Source organism: Fusarium phalaenopsidis (assembly GCF_050370095.1).
Source record: "Fusarium phalaenopsidis strain FUZ10S chromosome Unknown contig_32276, whole genome shotgun sequence".
NCBI classification, from domain to species: domain Eukaryota; kingdom Fungi; phylum Ascomycota; class Sordariomycetes; order Hypocreales; family Nectriaceae; genus Fusarium; species Fusarium phalaenopsidis.
Window position 1 is genome coordinate 754,580 of NW_028145418.1, and position 23,031 is coordinate 777,610.

Below are 23,031 nucleotides of genomic sequence, written 5' to 3' on the forward strand. Positions count from 1 at the left end.
CCGCGAGAATAACCAACCCCGACTGGTTGACTTGAGTAGAAAGGGGAGTTAGTAACAATATGCCATTACGTTCGCTGTTAACTCACTCGACAAACAAGAGAGTGGCATTGGCATTCCACCCGAATGGATTGTCAACAGTGTATCCGCCCTCGGGAGCGATACGGCATGGGCCAAGTTCCATCAAGTGCCCATAACCCACAGATGAAGCACCTGGGCCACTGTATGAAGGTTAATTGCATTTCGGTCAAATGGTGGTAAGGCAGAGATGGGGTCATACCCAGTCATCCACAGAATCACGGGGTCCGATTTAGGATCATGCTTGCTTTCGAAGAACCAGAAGAAGATTGAACTTTTACCTCCACGTCTGTCCTTGGAGGTAATGAAACCAGACGTGCCCGGGGTCGAACTATTACACACGCTGGCCGTATCGTGACCGAGTCGCAAAGTGAAGGGCTCGACGCCAGGATGGCCAGAGAAGGGAGTGCCGGGATCGAGGTGCGATGGTGAAGCTACTAGTGGAATAGCGGCCTGTGTCCGCGCGGCCAGGGCTACAAGGCCCCAGGTGAGAAGTCGTAACATGTTGCTTGAACAACTGATGTGAGAATGTAGACGTAAGTGCGGTAACTTGCTGCTGAGTCTGTCCCGTGCGATAAATGTGACTGATACAGGTACCTGAACAGCCAATTAACTTATTCGCCGCAGTGCTAACAAGGAAGTTTTGTGCGATCCTAAGCCAAATCGGGTCCTCCGATCCGCACCTTCACCCACGCAACTCTACCCAGCAGGGGGCCGGCTCTGTGATGCCGGAAATAAGTAACGTTACTCCACCGTTGACTGCCCTAGAGTAAAGCTGTTATCAATATCGATTGAATTCTTGTCCCAGCGTGCCGTATCACGAGCCGGCCACAATGAGACTCTTTGGAAGAATTCCGGTGCTACTTCTGGCTGCTATGGGATGCCTGGTCAGCGCCCAGTTTCAAAAGCCCATGCCAAATGCCCATCAAAATGTCAAGTTTGATGTTAGAGAGCAGTCACCTGACCTCTGCGACGCTGGATCCCGATACTGGACTGGCACCGTCAACATCACATCAGAAAAGTCTATGTTTTTTTGTGAGCAGCAGTTACTCCCGCTCCTTCTGTTAATGGTGTTTTAGCTTGCCATACTAACGTTGTCTAGGGTACTTCCAGAGTCGCAACAAGCCAGACACGGATCCTCTGTTACTTTGGATGAGTGGGTGAGTACCACATTAGGGGGAGATGAGCCAACCGCACCACTTGCTGACGGGAGGAAATCACAAGCGGCCCTGGTGCAACTGGAGAGCTAGGCTGCTTCCTCGGCACCGGCCCTTGCGCGGTCAATCCAGATGGAAACTCTACAAGACGCCTGGAGTATTCGTGGACGGACCACGCCAATGTCATTTATATCGAGTAAGTGGCGGTCTTGAAATGTTCATCCTTGACATGTCCATCTCTCTAACATGTGGTCCCAGCCAGCCGATCGGCATTGGCTTTTCAGAAATTGCCAACCGTGACGACATTGCCGTGAGCCTTAAACAAGGCGCGCGAGATCTCTACTCGTTTCTAGTTACCCTCTCTACAGAGGTATTCCCCGACTTCTCCGGGCGCCCTTGGCACATAACAGGCGAGTCAATGGGGGGCCACTACGTTACCGGTTATACCAAATATATCATGGAGCTAGAGCATGAGAGAGTCGCTCGAGGGCTAGATCCCCACATCAACATCTCCTCGGCCGTTATCGTTGATGGTTACTTCGATGCATCATACCAATCTTCTGGCTACTATGACTTTTTCTGCACTGACTGGGACCCTGTTTCCCATTTACGCACCGCACCACTGATGAACGAAACTGCCTGCGCCGACATGGCTGCTGCAGTGCCAACTTGTGAGCTTATGGGAGCTCACTGCAGAGAGAGCTACAACTCCAAGGTTTGCCTCTCAATGATGGACACTTGCGAGCGCACTGTTGGGAAGTACTTTACCCGAGACATTCGCCCAGGGGGCTGGGACCCGTATGATAGTAAGTCACAACTGATCCAACATTCTAGACCAGTCTTAGGATATCGTCTACAGCCTCTGATTCAGATTGCTGATGTCTCCCAGGTCGTCACCCCTGCCAGAAGCCTCCGTTGTGCTCCAACTTTGCTCATGGGGAAACTTGGACATTCTTTAACCAACCTTGGGTGCAAGAAAGGCTTGGCTTCTCGGGATTACCCTTTGAGCTGATTGACTTTGATACTAATATCCGTTGGGTCAAGGCCGAGTATCTGTATCAGCCCGTCACTCGTGAGTTGACTTGGCTACTCGACAACACTGGCATTCGAATACTCGTTATAAATGGTAACGATGACATTATCATGCAAGTACCCTCTTGAATGCATAACGATTCGTTCTTCTTCTCCCGTCTCTGAATCTAACTACCATCTATTAGTAACACCCCCGGACAAATGCGATTGTTGGATGCGCAGCCCTGGAAGAGCCAAGCGAAATATCGAAGCCTGAGGTACGAGGACTGGTTTTTTAAAGACGGAAAACTGTTCTCCTCCGAGGAAGACAGGCGGGGTGCACAGAGGGGCGGGTTCTGGAAGGGAACTCATCGCCTACAATTATACGCTGTTGATGAGGCTGGGCACTTTGCCCCCTACTTTCAACCAGAATCAATCTCGGCTGTCTTGGGGGCGTGGCTTGCGAAATGAGGAAATTTTGCTTCGAGGTGACTATCCAGGAATAGAGATTACCCATCGCGGTGGTAGAGTTTGTTAGATGTCTGTTTATTTCGCACTATGGGATGAAGCTGGCTTCCTAGCAAGGCAAGATGTGAAGAAAGAATAGCTCTTTGGCCCCCCACCCCCTGCGTAGGTACTTCAGCATGCGTTGTTGCCATATAATGCATATACTATTGGTCTGATTGTGTAAACAAGTCTTTCCACATTTCTATATCTGGGTCAAAGGAATCAAATCATTAAAGTATCGACCGTCCGGTTCGCAACCAAGAATCATCAGACACTCTTCTTCCCGTCCAGACAACAGTGTCTCTCTAGTAGTCCATTCGTCGTGCGTCGAACAAACAAAGAATACAGTCCTGCCACCCGCCACTTGGTGCTGCAATGATTTTTGGAAGTCTAGAAATGTACGGAGAGGGTAGAAGGGGTTTTCAAACTCCATTCTGGCCTCGATCATTCGTTTGACAGCATCGGTGATGAACTTTGATGAGACCTGGCCAGGATAAAAGAGTCCAGTATAAAAGAGAGAGCTCACGATTCCTCTCCTATATGTGTTTTCTCTTGCGCACTTGGAGACACCAAGACCAGCAACGGTGCGTAATAAGAGGCAAACCCATCGGTCCATGGTAGTCGTTATGTCCAAAGTCTTGTCTGGGAACTGACGTGGCAGGTCTGTTGAGCGTTCCACCAGAGCACGAAGGCGCCCTTGGCTGCATACGATGTGAGCAAACGCAAAATCCGCCACTTCTATGGCGCGGCGGTGGTTGGGGAAGTGGAGGGGCATGATTTCTCGAGAGGCCGGACATTCTTCGAGCATGCTTGACTGGAAGCCGCTTGGGGCATCACAGGCGTCCAAGGTCCTTTGCAACTTCTCCAATTCCTCATACAGCTCATCTTCACCCAGAATCCGGCTTTGCTCATCTCGTGCAGGTTCACACAAGTGGTTTCCCTTCAAGATCCTCCACCAGTCATCCACCTTTCTCATAATGTCAACTGGCCTGTCTCCTGGTGCCTCGAAGCACTTGGCCACTAGGATGCGGTGCCAGATTCGAGTAGCCTTGGTAGTAATCAAGTCGATCATCTGTGGAGCTCCGGCGACACTCACCTCCAACTGGTTGATCAATGACTCGGTGGGATCCTCGGGTCCGTAGAGGCTATATGGACCCTGAGCATCGGCTATGAAGGTACGAAGGTGAAGCCACCACTGAATGATGGTGCGGCCGTTGGTTGACGACAAAACATCCTCGGGACAGCTGAGGATCATGACATTCAATATCGAAAGGGAGTGTGATGCACTGCTGAAAGAGCTGGCTTCAAGTTCGTAAAAAACGACTAGAATCATCGTTACAAGCCGAGCATCCAAAGATACGGATGTGCCGCTTTCCAACGCTTCAACAGTGTGTGTGGAGAAGGCTGAAGCTCTAGCAGAGTGGACTGGCATAGCAACCCAGGCGGATTCGTTGTCGTCTGGTTGCTGGCCCTGTAAGTTGGCGAGATTTGCCGCTGAAAGTGATAACGCGGCGTAACGGACGGGCTCCGACTTGATGACCATGTCCCACAAGAATGGTAGCTCGAGGGGGAAAGCCTGTAATACGGCAACCTTGAAATGGGCGAGGTAGATTCTGTGGCTCACAGAAATCTTTGATCCAGGGGGCGGCTTCTGAGCTTTTGGCCATGGTAGCTGGACAGATGGAAGACGGTTTCCGTGGCTGGTATCCGCTTTTGATATTTGGTAATTCCGTTCAGCTGACGGAGATGATTGTTGCTGGTCAGGTAGTTGTTGTGGATGGTCAAGCACCAAAGGTTGATATGTTGGATCGATTTCACAATTCCCATGGACATCAGTATCAGTTGACTGTTGTTGAAGTGGTAACGCCGGCGAGTCTCCAACTGGGTTGTGCATCATAATTTCGTTCCAGTAAGGTTCTGCCAATCCCGTATCTACCAGGCTATCAGGGAAATCAAGGAGATTGGGGTATAGAGCATCGTCGGCACTTGCTGTGGTTGATGCAAGATCAAACCCAAGCTGACCCAGGGGGGCACCCGTCCACTTTGGGGAGTAGAAAGAGTGTAGCGAAGATCCGGCCATGGAAGCCTGACTGTCCGTAGGGGGTTCTACAGCAGTGATGGAGACGGGCGAGGGATCAGCCTCGGCGCCCAGCTCGGGGACCCCAACTGAGCTCTGGCTACAATCGTTCTGGTCGGCCAAGAACGAAGTAGGCGGTGCATCTCGATAGAATGCTGTTGAGGGTACTCCGATGTCTCGAGGCGGTGACACCTGCTGGTAAACAGGCGAGACTGTGCTTTCGTCTGAAATGGACGCCCGGTGTCCTTGAACCATCTCTGTCAAGGTGTGTGGTGGCGAAGGCGTAGTTTTTGTTGGTGTATCTGATGGCATGGCCTTTCCACGTTCAACCTTTTGCGCTGCCCAGCGCGTCGCCTCTCTAAACTTGAGTGTGATGGCCCCATACTCACAGTCGGCCATGGCTGATACACAACGCCTGCAGCTCGGCTTGCTCTCATCACACTATGCGAGGTGTTGGTCAGCAGCCATCTCTATGCAGAAGAGTGATTTCTCCCCAGCGCTACCTTTCTACGTTTCTGGCGGCATCGAGCGCAGCCAATTCTACTGCGTGTGATGTCTGTCTTCTTATTACGTGGTGGCGCAGGGGCATACATGGCGAGGCTCTTACAAGCAGACCGTTTCCTACTGCTACTTCTTGCCTCGTATCTTGGTTTGTAGCTCACCCTGATGCTGCTGCGGTGCTTGGTGTCGTTGGTTCTGCTTCAGACGGTCCCAGTCGCTGTTGATGTTGGGGAGAAGTCTTTGCTCAGTGGTGACACGGGATCGGCGCCCCCGCATTTTAGCGGCTTCCAATTGTGCCGCCCGTGGAAACCGGAGTCAGTCAACAAGCTCAGCAAAACTCCGTCTATTGTATAGATACGTTGTCAGTTATCAATATCCACTAGACACTCGTCTCAATTCAACCCTATTCTTGTTCATACCGTATCGGACAATTCAATCATGGCCCAAAACTTTCCGCCTTCTGCACGCGCCTCTGCCACCCTGGACCAAGGTCCCGCCTGGACTCTTATGCAACGAGTCAAATCTCGACCGAAATATGACGCTCAAGACAAGCCGGACGGTCTTATCAACCTTTCGGGGGCGCTCAACGGTCTGATGGAGGATTGGATGAACGCATACGCAGACAAAAACCTACACTTCACGTCTGAAGCCTTGTCTTATGGGCCTCTCAGCGGGTCTCAAGACCTACTCAGTGCTGCAGCCGCATTCTTTAATCGCTTCTTCGATCCGGCAGAGCCAGTCGCTGCTGAGCAGGTGTTGGCAGCCAACGGGGTCACCTCGCTGCTCAACATGATGGCGTGGACTCTCTGCGATGAAGGGGATGGGGTCCTTTATATCACGCCTGGATTTTACATGCTCGACTTTGACCTAAGTGTACGAACCGGCCTTGTCACAGTACCAGTTTCGACGACCAGCCTGAAGGACCCATTCGGGACTGACGGGTTGGACGAGTTCATTGAGGCACTCGAAGCTGCCACCAATAATGCTCAGGACAAACTTAATGTCAAGTGTCGCATGTTATGTCTGAGCAACCCTTCGAATCCCCAAGGGCGGTGGTATTCCAAGGACACCCTTGAAGCACTGGCGTCGTGGTGTGCCCAACGGCAGATGCATCTCGTCGTCGATGAGATTTACGCATTGTCTACCTTCTCCAAGGAGAAAGGCCAGGACAACCCCAATGACGGTGGCCATATTCCGCTGGCGAGCATTCTCAGTGTCTCTGCTCAAGAGAATGTTCACTGCCTCTATGGACTGAGCAAGGACTTCAATATGGGAGGCGTACGAATAGCATTTCTCGTCAGCAGAAATGCTCAAGTTCGCGCAGCCGTCTCCAATATCACGTCGGTGCCCTCCTGCATACTCTAGATTGCACGTGTTGTTCGGGAATCATGTCTAACTACCCTTGCTTGCGCAGGTGGTTTACTTGGCTCAGTGTCATGTCAGACAAGTTCGTGACTCGCTTTCTCGAGCAATTGGACCTGGTTCAAGAATACCTTGACGTGTACAGACCAAGACTGGCAAATGCGTATCAACAAGTCGCCACTGCACTCGAGACATATAGAATTCCTTTTGAACGAGCCGAAGCTGGTTTGTTCGTCTTCATTGATCTGAGCGCTTGGATCCGCCATTTTCAAGACCCGGCTGGCAAACCACCAGCGACGGACAATGCCTTGAGCCCCGAACTTCAGCTCTGCGAATGGCTTATTGATCACGGGGTCTTCTTGAATGCAGGCCAGGTAAGTAATCTCGCTCTCCCCTCAAGTGCGCCATTAACCGACCTGTAGTTCGCCGGCTGCGATGTCCCTGGCCATTTCCGGCTTGTCTTTACTCAAGACCTTGGCGCCACTCTCTTGGGAATCCGGCGCATTCGGGCGGCTCTCGACCAACTGGACCATGCGTGTGAATCATGAGGTTGAAGATAGCGGATCGGGAGCCCCTTTTGGGCGAGTGAACCGACTTGCCTAATCGGGGGTGCAGGAACGCCCGAGATAACTAATCGCCGAACTGACTCCACGGCGGATGTAGGGGACTAAACTGACGAGGACTTCAGATTGACTCAGTTGAAAGGTAATTTATTAAGAATAGTTGGAAATAGAATTCACCCATCTGAAGCAAAAAGATTGTGTTGCATCGCATCATCTTACAAGATATGACTCTCCTGAAGAATCGAGACCCAAACACCATGAACCCAAGCCAGGCCTACTTCATCCCAGACAGCCACTATCAAGTGGAGCCGTCCTGTAGTTGTCAACATCAGGAACATACACCTGAGAAGCCTTCTCGACAATGGAGCCCTTCTTCAGACGACTCAATCGATGGCTGGGCTGCTGTCAACTCGTCTCCACGTACCCAGTTCCCCCCATCTCTCTCGGTCACTCCTCGAGTGAATGCAGCCTACCAGACCAACAACCATGATGGAAACTCTTCATCGGCCTGCATCTTTGCGCACTGTCTGATCCCAGGACGAGGCGAACCAATCTTCAACGCTGCCGTCGGCATCTCTCTCGACACTGGATCCATCACCTTTGTTGGGCCCCAGTCAGAGCTGCCTCGATCTCTCGCGTCACTACCGCGAGTGTCAGTGAAATATCTTCTGCCGGGCCTTTGGGACTGTCACACTCACTTTATCGGGACCATCAATGTCGACTTTCCCGACATGGTCTTGACCCACCCTGCAACGCTGGGGGCTGCCATCACACGCGGCCTCCACCAAACCCTCATGGCTGGCTTCACTTCAGTGAGAGATGTTGGCTCTTACGCGACCGAGGCGGCCCCTCTGATAGAAAGTGGAATCATCCTTGGGCCCAACATCTTTGGAGCGGGTGCTGCCATCGGCATAACAGGTGGAAGTTGTGACGCTTGCACTCTTCCATCTGACTATGTCTACTCGCGTCAGGGCACTTCAGGTAGCAACCCTTGGCCGGGTGTTAGTGCTCTTGTAATAGCTGATGGCGTGGACGAATGCCGCACAGCTGTCCGGCAACAGATCAGACGAGGGGCTCGCTGTATCAAGGTGGTTGCGACTGGTGGTGTCCTCAGCACTCAGGACGACCCAAAGTACAGACAGTATTCCGATGCAGAGCTCGCTGCTCTGATTGACGAAGCCACTCTCCAGGGCCGGTCTGTAGCTATTCACGCGCACGGAAAGGATGGTATCATGGCAGCCGTCAGGGCCGACGCTCACACGATCGAGCATGGAAGCTACATCGACGATGAGGTGGCAGAGCTGATGGCAGAGAGAGGCGTCACGCTCGTGGCGACTCGTCATGTTATTGAAGCGGGTCTTAAGAATCTCGATAAGCTCAACCCACCCACGGCCAAGAAGATGGTCAACATTGCCGAGTCTCACTTGATAGCATACCAGACCGCCGTACGCAAGGGGGTCAAGATCGCCCTGGGCACTGACATTGCCGGGTCTGATCCAAGAGCAGACACGGCCCATGGTAAGAACGGCCATGAAGTCGCTCTTGCCGTCAAGGCGGGCTTGACTCCGCTCCAGGCCATCGAGGCTGGGACCATCAACTCGGCCGAGACACTTGGAGCCCTTGCGCCGAAGAAGGGGCTTATCCAGAAGGGTTGGGATGCTGACCTGATTGCTCTTGAGGAGAATCCCTTGGATAATATTCATCTCTTTGACAGTCCAGAGAATATTCGATATGTCTGGAAGGGGGGACTTCTGGTCAAGTCGCCTCAGGGTCAACTGCTGTGGCCTACGACGTCGTAACTTGGCCTGACTGCTCAAGATCATGTGTGTTCACTGGCAGAGTAGTAGGTGCATTGTTGTTTTTAGAGACCTCCTCTGTCTTCATTAAGTTAGATACAGTATTAGGCATAGCCGTAAAAGATGTCTTTTCAGTGTAATGGTAGAGTCCTCTCATGTCCAGAAAAGGGAGGCGACACCTATCCATGATTTAAGTTAGATGCAAGTTTTTTTTGGTTCCGATACACGATTGCGGCGGCTAATCTCATCAGGAATTGGTTCTACTAAAAGAAACTAGAGTCACAAAATTAAGTATCCCAGGGGCAAGTCGCTCACACAAGGTCTCAGAGATGGGGGTAAGCCTTAAGGCATGTTGTCTGATACTCAGGCTTAGCGAGAGGTCTTCAACGTTCACCGACTTGGTTTTATTCACATCGTTTTATTCAGCTCACACGATTTCTAGACCCTAGTCCTGTGCTCCTACGCATTCAGGAACGCTGCGCACTCGATCTCGACATCCGTTCCAAAAGGCAGCTGGTGCACAGCTACGCAAGTTCTGGCCTAAATACCGAGGATTAGTTTCACCATATATAGTTACCAAGAGAAAACCTACTGGCTTAATGTCTTTCGTAAAAAACTCGTCGTATGCTTCGTTCAAAATACCAAAGTTGGCCATGTCGGTGAGGTAGATGTTCAGCTTGATGACATTGTCGAGACTGCTGCCAGCCTCCCGTAAGACTGCTCGGATGTTGGAGAGAATTTGTCTCTAATCAAGATTTTCCATTCAGTATTGCTCTGAGAAGGCCCATCTACAACAGCTGATATGTCTGGTAGTCACTCACCGCTCGGTCCTTTACCGTCCCCTCTGCCAGCTCGAACTTCGGCCCAGGCTTCAGACCAATGTTCCCAGAAACATACACAACGCCATTGTAAACAACAGCCTGTGGGAACTGCGGGAGAGGTGGGGTAGGGGCCTCAGTCGTGAAGATAGGTGTGAACTTTTGCGCCATGATGGTGGATCGTCGTCAAGCTGGACTTCTCTGGTCACAAACACTGGGATAGGATGACGGGTTGGTTTTAAATAATCCAAGATCTTTCTTTGAGATAAAACGTCACATCAAATCACTCATACTGTCCTATATATACTTAAAAGATGCCAAGTACAAGCCCCTTCACAAAATATCGGCGGACCTCATATCCTAATCAGGGCTAGTGGCCGTCGGCTGCGCGAATGCTCCTTTTGGGGCCCCATTCCGACAGCTTAACACGCACCTCCAGGACATCCGATCATGGTTCCAAGCTCGCTACCGCCGACTCCCGCAATCTGGAGAACACTGAGGACAACATAGCCGACACCCTCTCCGGCAATACCGCCCGATGCGACGGCGTACATAAACCTGGCGTGGGACTTGGGCCAGCGCTTATTCCATATCGACGCAACGACTGAGCCAATAGCCACTGTCACTGTCGTGGTAGATCCAGGAATGGTCATAGCGAGTCCAACTAGTGACATATTGGGTACAAATGCCTCCCACTTCTTCAAGTGAGGTTTCTGTACCAAGTAGCGCTTGAGGACCACAAGCGCCATACCCACGACAGAGAAGACCACTGAAAAGATCCAACTGGATTGGCTGATTGGAAACTCTTCGGCGAGGATGGCCTCCGTCACGACTCGCCATGCCGTGACTGATGGCAGAGCAAACTGGCAGATCGTGGCCGATGCGTCAGTGATGCAGGGAAACGCTTTGGTGAACAAGACAAACAGGCCTGGAGACAGAAAGGCAGCCATGAGCGTACCCAACAACTGAGCGTGCCACTGCGCCCGGGCTGGTGTCCCCAAGAGAAAGCCAGTACGGAAGTCCTGGCATAGCTCGCCAGCCTGGTTGGCAGCCGCAGAAGATAGGACAGTTCCTACGAGAGTGGAACGGGCAGCATGCTCAAATCCCTGCTTCTCGACCTGACTACGGAGGACGCCGCCGGTAATAAATTGGGAACCCTTCGCAACGGCCGATATGGGGTTGGTGCCAGAGGCTCCAAAGACTTGGATCACCACGAACGACCAAATAAAGCCCAGGAAGACATTGAGGAGAATGAGTGCAGGGGGCACACCAAAGGTGTACTTGAGAGTGATGATGGTAAACACGAATGCCACAACTGTCACGGATGACCACTCCCACCATCGAACCTGGTATTCCTTTGGCACGGGATCCCGGATCTCAAAGTCTCCAAGGGCCAGAGCCCCCGGATCGGAGTCGTTCTTGAAGATCAGGCGTCTTCCCGTGTGCTTGGCAACCCTGTTATCCAGCCGCTGGAGTCTATACTTGCCAAGCTTTCCAAAGTTCTTGGTCTCGAGGAGAATCGTGGCGATGGATGCGGCAAGCATCATCAACACGGCTGGCCACAGCACCCAGTATCGAGGCGAAGGGTTCGTCTTGAGCTGCTCTGGAACAAAGGCATTATATGTGATCAGCTCGGGGTTGGTGGGATCATAGGGAATCCCAATGGCTTCACCCTTTGCCACGATTATTGGCCCAATGACACCCCAGGCCAGAACTGTTCCGAGAAGGTAGGACATAGAAGCGTTGAGATCGATGAGCATGCCCACTCCGATCATAGAAGGGGACCATTGCCAGGAGAGCCAGCCCCAGTTTACGGCACTTAGAACACCATGGCCCCCCCATTTGTAGATCCACCAAAAAGGATTCCACTGGTAGAGAATTCCCGGGGCGTAAGAGGTAGCGACGGACCATACAACAGATGCCGAAAAGGAGTAGCTGATTGACTTGATCTTGTCCCTGGCTCCCATGGAGCCCTCAGTATTCGAGTGAAGGGCGCGTATCGTAATGGCTGATGCCTGTCCCAGAGGAAAGTAGAGGCTCAGTTGACGTGCCAACCTGAGGATAAACATGCGTCTGAGAGGAACAGCAAAGCCGAGGCCCCAAAACCCAGCCACAAGTGTGAGACAGAGCATCCTTCCGTAGTCGGATTGAGGGCCGGGCCCAAGAAGTTTCAGCTGGTACATGGCAGGCACGCCGCTCATGAACATGAAGCCCACGCCGATACATCCAAGAGACGTTGCCTGGATGATGTTGTTCTCGTGGGGACCGAAGTGGCCGGACAGGAATGGTATCTATGAGCTTGTGAGCGCGTGACCTGGGTTGAATATGCTCGTCTTGGGAGTCAAGCAGTGTCTCACCTTGGACTTCTCGAGGAGTTTACAAATGGCATAGCCAAAGATTGCCGAGAACAAGGACGCATCAGCGCCGAAGCCAGACTTTAACCCTGGATAGGTATTTTCACATTAGTCCAACGGTCTCAACTTCGCCATCAAGGTGATAATACCGAGATACAGGTTTGAGCAGGCAATCAGAGAGCCAAGCACACCACCAGTCAAGATGGCGCGAACGGTTACCAGCCTGCGGCCATCATACATGGTCACGCCTGAGAGTGGCTTGTATGGATCGTCTTCCTCGGTCTCGCCGTTGGAAATGCTGGCACCATCAGTAGCTTGGATCATGCTCTCTGGCCCCTCCTTCTTGGGTAAATCGAGCGTGATGTCCCCCAAGGACTCATTCTTCTCGGCGGGGGCGGTTGCAGAGCGCATCGTAGGGATGAGTAGACAGAAAAATGAGCAATGAGAAGGTATCTAATACGCCATATGCCTTGAGGAGGAAATGAGCCCTGCTTCATGTGGGGAGCAGGCTCGTCCAAGATATAAATTGATGTTCCCAAACGCTATGGCGTGGTGGCGACACTGTCAGTGGACAATGCAGTCGATATAATGGTCCATTGGATCCCGATCACAGTCCAGCAACTACACACGAGTATCAGATTCCGTTAACCGTGTCCGCGCATATTGATGATAGCGAGATAACCCAGCCAACGATAATTGTGTTTGGGTCTGGGATCAGGAGGCTTATCGACGCTAACAAGGCTGGGCGACACTGGCCATACCAGATCTGGCCCGCGGATCCGCACGTAAACGCGGGGTACGGAGCAGGATCATTGCCACTGCGCACCGATAGTCCGTAAATAGCAGGGAGATGTTTGATGAGAGAGATAGTAAATTGTTACATCAGGTGATGAAACCTGGGGAAGTGGAACCGGGAAACTGGAAATTTTGCTTATTCTCCGAAGATGGGGAGTTTACACTCCCTTCAGAGTTGTGACTAGTCTGACCATCTACATACTCGTATCTCAAAGGGCCTTCAGTCTTTAACAAGTGGACTGCTACTGACAACCTCGACGAAAGACTCTAGGCGGCTGTCCCGTTCCCTTCTTGGCCGAGAAAACTCTCAATCTCCTTGATCCAGCTATTGTACTGCTCCCAATACCAGTCAGGGTATAAGGACCTGTCATGAGGGGCACCAATCTCCACGTCCTCTCCAGATCCTCCTTCGTAGAGAGATGGGCAAATTCCGTCACCGTCCTGGATGAAATCTAGGAATACGGCTGGTTCAGTGTCGCTCTTTTCGAATGGTACCAAGCCGCTCAGTCCGGGTTGATCGTTCCGATCCCTGGGCGGAACGAGAGGCATGTCGTTGAGCGGTCGTATACCATGGGAATGTATGGATAGTATCCAAACTTCCTCTGCACGTAAATTGCCAGGATGAACATGGTGTAGCTGTCGTCACTGCTTTGGATGAAGTAACCCAGAGGTTGATCTTTCCGCCATGGCTGGAAACTGGTCAGAATCTTGGCTAGGCGTGGGCCATAGACTTTCGTCCAGACTGACTTTTTCCCTTTATCCGGACCAGTACTAAAAGTGAATTTAATGAGGAGATCGCGAATATCAGGATTTGGGTTACCGTCCTTGGAGTTGGCGGCCAGGTCGAGGTGCAACAGCTCGTGCAAGAAGGTATCAGCTGGCCATGTTGGTAGGGATAGTTTGTTGGGAGACCTTTTCACTTACCACGGCTCTCATAGTTCCTCAGATCAGCTTTTAAGATGGGGTGAGTGTGGCCAGATCCATAAGCCATGGCATTGCCCAGGTTCCGCAAGCGAAAGAAGGCTGGGCAAAATGTAATGTCCGAGTACTTGTCATTGTCCTTCTCGAATGGGTTTCTCGCATAAGCGATGGTTTCGGCCGACTGGTCCTCGCCTTGTGCAGATGCTGGGGGGCATTTGGGGTTATCTGGATCATCTGGCTCCTCTATGCAGAGTTTCAACGGGTCATCGCATCACACCTGCACCATCGGGTCAGCTCTGCAACTTGACACTGATGAGACAGATTGACGAGACTTACACGAATCCAGTTAGGGGTAAACCAGCTAGCGCCTTCCTTGACGGTTGCCAGATTGGTGATGACGTTCTGTATCTGCGCTTGTTGATCTTTGTTGAGCCCCGAGGGGCCCAGGAATTGAAGAGCGGCGGCAGAGTTAAAGTCGAGATCCTCTGTTATGTCTTCGTGATTGACCAGCTCGCTAGCATCAGAGTACGCTTCGATGATCTTCTCTCTCCACGTCTTGTCCTTGTCATCACACCCGCTATAGCATAGTTGGTGAGGCATTGGTCAGAAGTTAGGGGCAAGGGGGTACTCACTTGAAGCCAAATAAGCTTGTTCCATACCAATTCTGAGCGTCGGCCGGGTCGCGTGGAGGGAAGGCATTTTTCATGTCCTCGGCTGTCATGGTGTCTACTACTCCAGCCGGCAACCCTTAGTCCGGCCCAGCTGGCGAACCCTCGACTGGTCCAGCTGGCAAGCCGTCGCCTGCTTCAGCTATGGCCGATGCGATAGGGTTGCCTTGTGGTAGGCCTCGCACGCCACTGAAGAGAAGACATGTGATGGGAAGGAGGGAAAACATTGTGAGAACGTTGCAAAGAGTATGTAGGCAGTCGTGTTCCAGGCTCAGGCTCTTTGTATAGGGCCGCCTGTCAGGCTCTCATCATCGCGGACCATTCAGAGGGGGCCTTGATTATTTATAACCCAACTGCTCGTTGCTCGTATATCACCATGGCCTCGTATATCGTATGGGGCTCTTGACTCGATGCAAAGATCCGTTGCACGCAGCTCCTCAATTATAGAGCATGTGATTATGAGGCCATGGAGGAGGAAGCATCTACCGACCTGTGTGGCTAGCTACATGGGCTAAGACAAGGCTTTTGATTGTCTGAAACACACAGAATCTGCAACCTTCGTGTAAGCTGTATCCGTCTATCCTTCGAATCTCCCTCGGGCCGGGCCAGGCCATCTGCAAGGGTCACCACCCTTGGACAGGCTACCGAGAAGGTAGGGAAATATCTGCACTTCTTTTGCACTGATCGCTGGCGGGGATGGCACATTGCAAGGATATACAATTGACGGAAGGTGGCTGAGGCTTCATGAATACAAGAGCAAGCATGCCAATCCACAAGGATCTAGATCAAATCCTCCCAAAGCATGCCGGGACTTCCCTGCAAAGGTCCAGTCTCTCCAACATTATGACCTGACAAGTTGGGCTGAGAAGCATTACTTTCCCTCCGGCCGAATGCAGCTGACTCCCCCGGATCCCTCAGGCTGTGCTTGCTTACACGTGACTGTGCTCTATGTTGATGTGATGATTTCCCCGCCCTTCTTTCTCTCTTCCTCATTGTCGGACAGAAATCACATCTCACAATGAAAAGCATTACCCCTCTGTCCCCGGATTCTGCTAAGCCCCCCAGCGGCCACAGGCATCGAACCATACCCGGTCCCTACAACTGTAAAGTAATTGCCTATCCGTCAGTGGGTGGTGTGGTCCTGGGCCGATTCACGGGCGTTGAACTCGAATGGCTTGGGCTTCCACGCTCATCCCGAGAGTCCTATTGCCAGATTCCTACAGATGAAGGATCCCTGGAAGAAGAAGACACACTCGCCCTCCGCCTCATGCAGCTGGGCGCTCGATGGTGGCCCAGCCTTAAATTTGAAGCACAGCAGCCAGACTCGTCCTACCCCTACGGCTACCATTATCCACCCAATTTGCACGTTGGTTACCCTTCAACGTCTTCCTCTACGTCTTCCCCAGGAGAAAACGGAAACCCTGTTCTCCTGCTCAAAACCTTCGCGGGAGACTGCTCTCTGCGGCTACCAGAATATGATGCACCCGAAAAACCAGACGACTGGTCTCGGCTGGCCGCTTGTGGAACCATGGAAGAGCGGTGCGCCGTATTGCGAGACTTTGGCGCGATGGAGTGGGATGACGTGAAGAAATGCCCTGATATTCCGCAGTCATTGCAGGAGGGTATGGCAGAAGGGAAGAGGTATGAGGAGTTGCTGAAAAAGATGGAGGATTCGGAGTACCTTGACAAATGGCTGATGAGTCTATGATGCTGATAGGGAGGGTTTCTGTCAGTTGAAGGGAAATACAAGTTTTGTTGGGAAACCTTGAAAGAGATGTCTTGATAAAATCGGCACGCGACCCTAAAACTTAACGTAACAGTCGAGCCGATCCCTTGCTTTAAATTCAACATCTTGGCCATTGATTCGTGACCTGTTTTCAAACCAGTCTCAACTCACTCTTCTTTGGCCAGCATCTTATCGGCGCGCCACGACGGAATCATCATGGAACATACACCCACCAAGGTCGTCTTCTTTGACCTCGACGGCACGCTGTTCGACCACTACCAGTCGCTCGTCTTGCAATAACCGCAATACAGCTAACATATCCTGGTTTTGCGGGAAATAATGTGGAGGAGCTGATCGACAAGTATAACGCCGCCCTTCAACAAGCCTACGATGATTATCTGAACAAGGTGATCACTTGCGAAGAGGCTGACACACGGAAGATTCATTTATTCTTCACAGCTATCGGCCTGCCGGAACCCAGTCTTGACGAGGTTACGGCGTTCCGTGCTGGGTCCAAGGCAGTATACAGAGCTAGTCGAAGAGCAACGCCAGGAAGCATCGAGACTCTGCTTAGACTACGCAAGCATGGATATCGCATTTGCGTAATCACCAATGGACAAACCGAAGACCAAGCAGCCAAGGCCGAGGCCATCGGAATACGGCATCTAGTCGACCGAATCATCACCTCGGAGGAAGCAGGTTATCGGAAACCCGATCCACGTATCTTTCAATATGCCCTGGAACAACTCGGCGCTCCTCCTCAGACAATTATGGTCGGCGACTCTGCCGACTCGGACATCAAAGGCGCACTGGATGCGCAGTTGGCTGCCATCATGTACTCACCCACGGCGCAAGAATCTCAATGGCTTCTCTTTGGTCACCAAATACCAGCCATCCACCACATGGGCCAGCTTTTGAAGCATCTTGACATCCCGAGTACAACACCATGTGGCTTCAAGAGTCCCTAAGCGGTCTTAAGAAAGGTAGCATAGCGGTGGGGGAAAACAACGAGACGCTATAGCGGCGAGGGCGATCATCGACATTTAAGGTCTCTTTTCGTTAAAATCGTATTATTCTTATTATACCCTAGGAAATACCCTCAATGGTTAATAAGCTAAGGGTTCTTTCGGTGACATTATTGAGGATAAGAAAGTAAGTTAGGATCATGATCTATTCTCATGGTCCGAGGGCAAAATAACGACGATGCAGTAGTATAAAGACATTAGCTTGCCCTCCTCTCCAAGATCTTTTGCGGTAGCAGCTACGGCGTTAGACAAGAATCTCGATCGACGGCCCACAAGCGTCTTTAGTACGTTCAAAAGATCTTGGCGAGAGGCCTTATCTCCAGTCGCCCACTCACACAGCCTTTCCCAAGTGCAGATCTTGTCAGATCTTGACAGCTCGGGCCGTAGATCGTCCCGCTCTACGAGCCATTGGGGAGCGCCTAGCCACTTCAGCCAGCCACATTCTCGTCAAACAGGGAGCAGACCACCAAAACCTTGGATCATGTCTCAGCCTTTGCTTCAATAGCGTCTTAAATGACGTCGAGGCAAACACGAATCTCTCACCGCTTTCATCCTTTATATAATGTTGCCCCCTTCTCCTCTCGTTGCTTCTCGTCCCTCTCTCTTGCTGTCCCCGACCTTCCGCGATTGTACACCAGCCTATCTTTACTATACCATACTACACACGTGCCATTCCCCTTCAACAAAATCGCCACAATGGACGCCGCGTCTGTCGAAATCAACGATGGCATGTTCTGTGCGGAACACCTCCGGGAAGTGGTAAGCCTAGTCCACGTTACGCTCCAAAAGCTCCAAACTAAATCCAACAATAGTGTGAGGATTGTAGTGCAGATTTTCGCGAGGAGAACGACGCATTCTACGGAGTATGAACCCAATCATCAGTACCACCCTCGGAGGCCTGACCACTGATTGGGATGAAAAGTTCGATACCGCTGATCGAGATCCCCTTAGCTGTCCTTCGGCTTCACAAAATGGGGACGGAGTTTATGAGTGCAAAAAGCATCGCAGCGGCAGTATGTTCTCGTCTTCTCTTCATGCTTTTCCTCTTGAAATGCAGACCCAGCTGACCAGCCCCGAACTTGCAGCTTGTGCCCAGTGCTTCTCGTGGAAGAAACAGATTGTGAGGGCCAGGCACGCGGCGAAAGCTGAGGGGAGATGACGCGAAAGTTGATAAGCAGCCTTACCACGAATTGAGCAGAATATATTTCGAGTAAAGTAGTTATATCACCTTAATCCCGTCCTACGGCAACTGTCAGTCTCTGCTGGCATTCGAATTTCGAACGTTATCAGATCCGTGAACCAAGTATCCCTCTCCGCTCTCCGCCAGATATCGTCCGTTGGAGAGACCTGATAGTGTAACTCGAGACAGTAGAGGCACATATTTTCGATCATCCTATTTCAGCCATTGATTTTTCGTCAATGACTCCACATCGATATAATCATCGCGTTAAACCCATCAAAACGTATTCAAACCAGGATGGTCCGGGAGACTCTAGGGTGGGTGCCTGCAAGGGTGGCATCCCTGCCACGACGATATCTCCACCACCATCCTGGAGTATGGAACCGATCACGGATGTTATTCGCGGGATAAATTCAACCCCTGTACGAACATCCAACGATATGATAAGCGATGCGACAGGACTACGGAGTAGATACAAAAAGGCAGCATACGAGTCCTCAGGGGCTCAAGGCTTGCTTACACTCTAAGCACTAAGCTCAGGTTGTCCTAGCGAGATCAAAGTCCGAGCTACCTACCCAATACCAAGCTAAGGAATTGCGCTTCCATCACGTGCTGGCATTTTAGAATTAGCCGTGATTATTCCCCTGAAACCACAATAAAGGCTCTGCAGTAAGCATCAGCAGACTCGGCGGTCAACAACAATTGTCCTCGTTCATCTGGTGGATGTTGATTCACTGCGCTAGGTTTCAAGCTGGTGATCTCCGAGGCAATTGGTATCAAGTTCTTTGTCCCCGTTGTGAATTAACGAGACTCGGCAAAGATGCTTCTCGAGAGTTTGTCCCTATCAACCGCAGGACTGGCAGTAGCCCTGACAGGACTGCTCTACCTGTTGAAAGCATGTCTCTTTCCAACTATGGATCCACTCGAGCCGCCGTTGTTAAAGCCAAGGATTCCAATCTTCGGTCATATCATCTCTATGATGACAGAGAAAGCAGGCTTTTACACGCGTTTGTTGTGAGTATTGGCCCCCCATAACCCGTTGAACCGTGTTCTCTAACTCGACCATCAGTAAGGAACGGCGCATGTCCATCTGTACACTTCCCATGCTGAATGGCAAGCTATACGTTATCAACTCGCCTAGTCTCATTCAGGCAGCCTTGCGCAACAACGACATCTCTTTTGACCCCTTCATTGTTGAGTTCTCCAAGGGAATGTTTGGGCAAAATGAGAGGCAAGTGGAAGTCATCAGCCGGCCGACTGTAATGAAGGAGTTGCTAGACATCATTCACTCATCTTTGTTGGGTGAGCCTCTGCATAGACTGAATGTGGTGGCACTCGAAAAGATGATGGGATACATCAATGTTATCCAGCCGAATAGCCCTGTTGCTATTCCAGACACCTTCATATGGATCCGCGATATGATGACAGAAGCGACAGCTGTTGCTCTATTTGGAGAAAAGAACCCCATTACTCCGGAACATGTGCACCTGTTGTGGTACGACATCCACCCTCCTTTACTCATACCCCGAACAGACCGCTGATACCCAGTTCTAGGACATTTGACAAGAGTGCTACGCTGCTAGCTATTGATGTGGCCCCCAGTCTAATTGCAGGAGAGTCTATGGCGGCAAGGAGCGAGTTGAACAAATTATTTCTCCCTTTTTACGAGGCTAGATGCGAGGAAGGACCTGATGTCTCCGACATCATTCGCAAACGTACTGCGGTCCTTCGAGCCGCCGGCTACAACGATCTGGACCTTGCTGTTCAAGAACTCATGCTGCCCTGGGTCGGGTCTACCAACACCATCCCGGCGCTATTCTGGCTCTTTGTGAACCTTTTTGCCCGACCTAAATACCTGGAACGTGTACGAGTCGAGATAGAGGCGATCACGACTATTGAAGATGGCCCCAACGGAAGGAAAGCCTTGGTTGATTCCACCAAGTTCGAAAAACACTGCCCTGTACTCAACGCTTGTTATCAGGAGACGCTTAGAATGTATCTTCACAGCGTTGGGAACAGGAGAGCCATGAACGACACCAAGATCCAAGACTTGGATGGCCGAGAGTACCTACTGAAGAAGGGAACTAACGTGCAATGGCCGCCAATGGTGACTCACTTTATCGATACGGTATGGGGCGATGATGCAGACACTTTCAATCCTGAGCGGTTCATGAAGCCTACTACACAGGACGAAAAGGCGAGACGAGGGGCTTTGCTTCCGTTTGGAGGTGGACGTCACCTCTGCCCGGGCCGAAAGTTTGCTTTCGCCGAGATTCTCGGATTCGCTGGTGTCCTGGCCCTTGGTTTTACGATAGAGGGACTGGGATTGCCTGACTCTACTGACCCGATCTTTGGATCGGCGCCAAGGCGGCCTGTATGGGGAGCCAGCGGCCCTGGTTTCAAGCTCGGTAGGAGGCCTGGTTGGGAGGATGTGACATGGACCTTTAAGAAGTAGGTTGGGCAAAGACACAGAAGCTGGAGTAATACTGCCTACACTTACAGTTCGCCCCCCTGGTACCATGGGAAGCCATCTTTATAACCACGAACTACCTCCAAGCAGCAGCTTTTTTGCTTCTTCTCTTACGGCTCTAGTGATATCGCCTGCCTTCTCCAGCCGCTTGACCATACCGACTCCTGTGCCCGCCCAGACGGTCATGATGTCCTTGATAGGTACTTCTCCCGAGTCTGGCTGGGCACTTGCGTTATATACCCTTCTTTGCACCTCCTCAATTGACATGCCAGCCTCGAAGTCTTCGTATATTGCACCTCGTAAACATCGACCGTCGTAAGTTTCCGGCCAGAAATTGTCGCCATAAAAGTCATCGAACACTCGTGATCTCACAGTATTCTTCCCGCCATCAGTCTCACGAAAGACAGCTTCTCGGACGTCGGTGTCAAACTGCGCTTCCTCAGCGCCGAGGTATCGAGTTCCCATCACTATGCCTGAGGCGCCAAGCATGATAGCTGAAGCGGCGCTTCTCCCATCCATGATACCGCCAGCAGCTATAATTGAGATATCACCAAGTCCCTCTTCCTCTAGGGAATCGATAACCTCAGGGACAAGGGTAACAATACTTGCGCCGTGGACATGTCCGTGGCCTCCGGCGTCACTGCCCTGGAGGACTAGCGCGTCTGGTCGACATACTTTTGCGACTTCCACAGCAGACGTTACGTCTCCAAGCTGAATCCATATCTTGGTATTGGGCGAAACGTCTCGGATTCCCTTCGTCCACGTTAAGAATTGCTGTGCGGTGCCAAACGAAAGCCAGACAGTGGCGGGCTGGTATAGGCGGAATAGTTGGAGCCATGGTTGAACAGAGTTGCTCAAACAAATGATGCCGACACCAACTGGCAGTACCTCAGTTGATATGGCATCCTTCAATCCTTCCTTGACCTTTTCTAGGTCCATTTGCATTCCCAGCACGCTCCCTGAGAATCCGAGCTGGCCCAAACCTCCGCTTTTTGATATTGCAATGGCGAGGTCACTGGTTGCAACACCTCCCATGGGAGCGCTTGCAACAAGCGGTATTTGGGTCCAGGGCAGGCTTTGCTGCAGCTTGTGGAGTTGTGACTTTCTGTCTGGCATGTTTGTGGAGAAGCTCTTGATGTGATGCAGGAGTAGGGTGCAAGGCTTGGCTTCGAAGATGCGCAGGTATGAACGCATAATATTCGAGATGAAGCCCCTAACCAGACCTACCCGTAATCGTATTTATAGTCAACGAAAACCACCCATTTGTCAAGTCGCCGACTCAATTCTCCCAAAGATTTGTCAGAACGGCTTGGTTAGGTAATAATTCCGAAATAAGTGGCCCACCAACAACCTTTACATCACGAGCTCCGCAGACCTTCTTTAAAGTGCTATATAAACACTTTGCGTTACTTTGAATAGAAACCATTAGAGTGAGTTAGTGAAAGACAAATTGATATCAGCATAAGCCGGAAGCCAAAGTCTTCAACATGCGAGCATTTAACTCAGCCGCTCTCCAGACATCCACTCCCGACCTTAACTTCTCACGCCAGTATCCACATGAGTCTTGACTGAAAAACCGTGGGGCGGGATGGGAAGAAGTTTTGTGGGATGTCTATTGGGGTAAAAAGTCCATGGATTTGGTCGTTCCATGGTGCTTCGTGGGTCCTGTTAGCAAGATTGGCAATGGTTGTAAAGGCCCATCAGGGGGGTGCACACTGTGTATCACCGAGGTATTGTATTGTTGACCAATTAGTAGCTAGTATTCAAAGGCCGACTCTATGGTTGCTGATGGGCCCTCGCTGTCGGAAAACAACTTGTGGGATGGCCAGGCCACTACGAGAATGAATACCTAGGCAAGCACTAGGTAGAGGTATCAACCCAGAGAACCCTTTCAGCACACCTTGCTAACTTGGATCCGCTCTTCGGTATTATGACTGATTCGACTTATTGATAAAATATGCTTAGCTCTGTTAGGGTGGGCATCTCGCCAAGAACATTGTGCATGTTACGAATCAGCGCCCTCCA

At 51.3% G+C, this 23,031-nt stretch overlaps 10 protein-coding genes across 10 annotated transcripts; 5 read left to right on the top strand and 5 right to left on the bottom strand.

Moving 5' to 3' along the window:
- Positions 1–908: 908 nt before the first annotated feature.
- LRP88_00532 (carboxypeptidase Y) lies at positions 909–2,393 on the top strand (the record flags this gene model as incomplete). The annotated part of the gene is made up of 5 exons (XM_083237240.1): positions 909–1,110; positions 1,178–1,235; positions 1,300–1,428; positions 1,491–2,038; positions 2,122–2,393. 5 exons carry the CDS (start codon positions 909–911, stop codon positions 2,391–2,393), a joined length of 1,209 nt encoding a protein of 402 aa, XP_083107131.1.
- Positions 2,394–2,952: 559 nt separating this feature from the next.
- LRP88_00533 (uncharacterized protein) lies at positions 2,953–4,005 on the bottom strand (the record flags this gene model as incomplete). The annotated part of the gene is made up of 1 exon (XM_083237241.1): positions 2,953–4,005. One exon carries the CDS (start codon positions 4,003–4,005, stop codon positions 2,953–2,955), a length of 1,053 nt encoding a protein of 350 aa, XP_083107132.1.
- Positions 4,006–5,766: 1,761 nt separating this feature from the next.
- LRP88_00534 (pyridoxal phosphate-dependent transferase) lies at positions 5,767–6,693 on the top strand (the record flags this gene model as incomplete). Its single annotated transcript, XM_083237242.1, has 1 exon — positions 5,767–6,693. One exon carries the CDS (start codon positions 5,767–5,769, stop codon positions 6,691–6,693), a length of 927 nt encoding a protein of 308 aa, XP_083107133.1.
- An 817-nt stretch (positions 6,694–7,510) lies between these two features.
- Positions 7,511–9,052, top strand: LRP88_00535 (metal-dependent hydrolase family protein; the record flags this gene model as incomplete). Its single annotated transcript, XM_083237243.1, has 1 exon — positions 7,511–9,052. One exon carries the CDS (start codon positions 7,511–7,513, stop codon positions 9,050–9,052), a length of 1,542 nt encoding a protein of 513 aa, XP_083107134.1.
- A 456-nt stretch (positions 9,053–9,508) lies between these two features.
- LRP88_00536 (RidA family protein) lies at positions 9,509–10,038 on the bottom strand (the record flags this gene model as incomplete). Its single annotated transcript, XM_083237244.1, has 3 exons — positions 9,509–9,589; positions 9,642–9,794; positions 9,871–10,038. The coding sequence occupies 3 exons, from the start codon at positions 10,036–10,038 to the stop codon at positions 9,509–9,511; spliced, it is 402 nt and encodes a 133-aa protein (XP_083107135.1).
- Positions 10,039–10,289: 251 nt separating this feature from the next.
- Positions 10,290–12,632, bottom strand: LRP88_00537 (uncharacterized protein; the record flags this gene model as incomplete). The annotated part of the gene is made up of 3 exons (XM_083237245.1): positions 10,290–12,158; positions 12,225–12,310; positions 12,371–12,632. The coding sequence occupies 3 exons, from the start codon at positions 12,630–12,632 to the stop codon at positions 10,290–10,292; spliced, it is 2,217 nt and encodes a 738-aa protein (XP_083107136.1).
- An 887-nt stretch (positions 12,633–13,519) lies between these two features.
- LRP88_00538 (uncharacterized protein) lies at positions 13,520–14,658 on the bottom strand (the record flags this gene model as incomplete). The annotated part of the gene is made up of 4 exons (XM_083237246.1): positions 13,520–13,893; positions 13,941–14,178; positions 14,274–14,514; positions 14,570–14,658. 4 exons carry the CDS (start codon positions 14,656–14,658, stop codon positions 13,520–13,522), a joined length of 942 nt encoding a protein of 313 aa, XP_083107137.1.
- Positions 14,659–16,547: 1,889 nt separating this feature from the next.
- Positions 16,548–17,299, top strand: LRP88_00539 (HAD family hydrolase; the record flags this gene model as incomplete). Its single annotated transcript, XM_083237247.1, has 2 exons — positions 16,548–16,619; positions 16,679–17,299. The coding sequence occupies 2 exons, from the start codon at positions 16,548–16,550 to the stop codon at positions 17,297–17,299; spliced, it is 693 nt and encodes a 230-aa protein (XP_083107138.1).
- A 2,216-nt stretch (positions 17,300–19,515) lies between these two features.
- Positions 19,516–20,991, top strand: LRP88_00540 (cytochrome P450; the record flags this gene model as incomplete). The annotated part of the gene is made up of 3 exons (XM_083237248.1): positions 19,516–19,550; positions 19,606–20,031; positions 20,091–20,991. The coding sequence occupies 3 exons, from the start codon at positions 19,516–19,518 to the stop codon at positions 20,989–20,991; spliced, it is 1,362 nt and encodes a 453-aa protein (XP_083107139.1).
- A 78-nt stretch (positions 20,992–21,069) lies between these two features.
- Positions 21,070–22,122, bottom strand: LRP88_00541 (NAD(P)H-dependent flavin oxidoreductase; the record flags this gene model as incomplete). Its single annotated transcript, XM_083237249.1, has 1 exon — positions 21,070–22,122. One exon carries the CDS (start codon positions 22,120–22,122, stop codon positions 21,070–21,072), a length of 1,053 nt encoding a protein of 350 aa, XP_083107140.1.
- Positions 22,123–23,031: the final 909 nt, after the last annotated feature.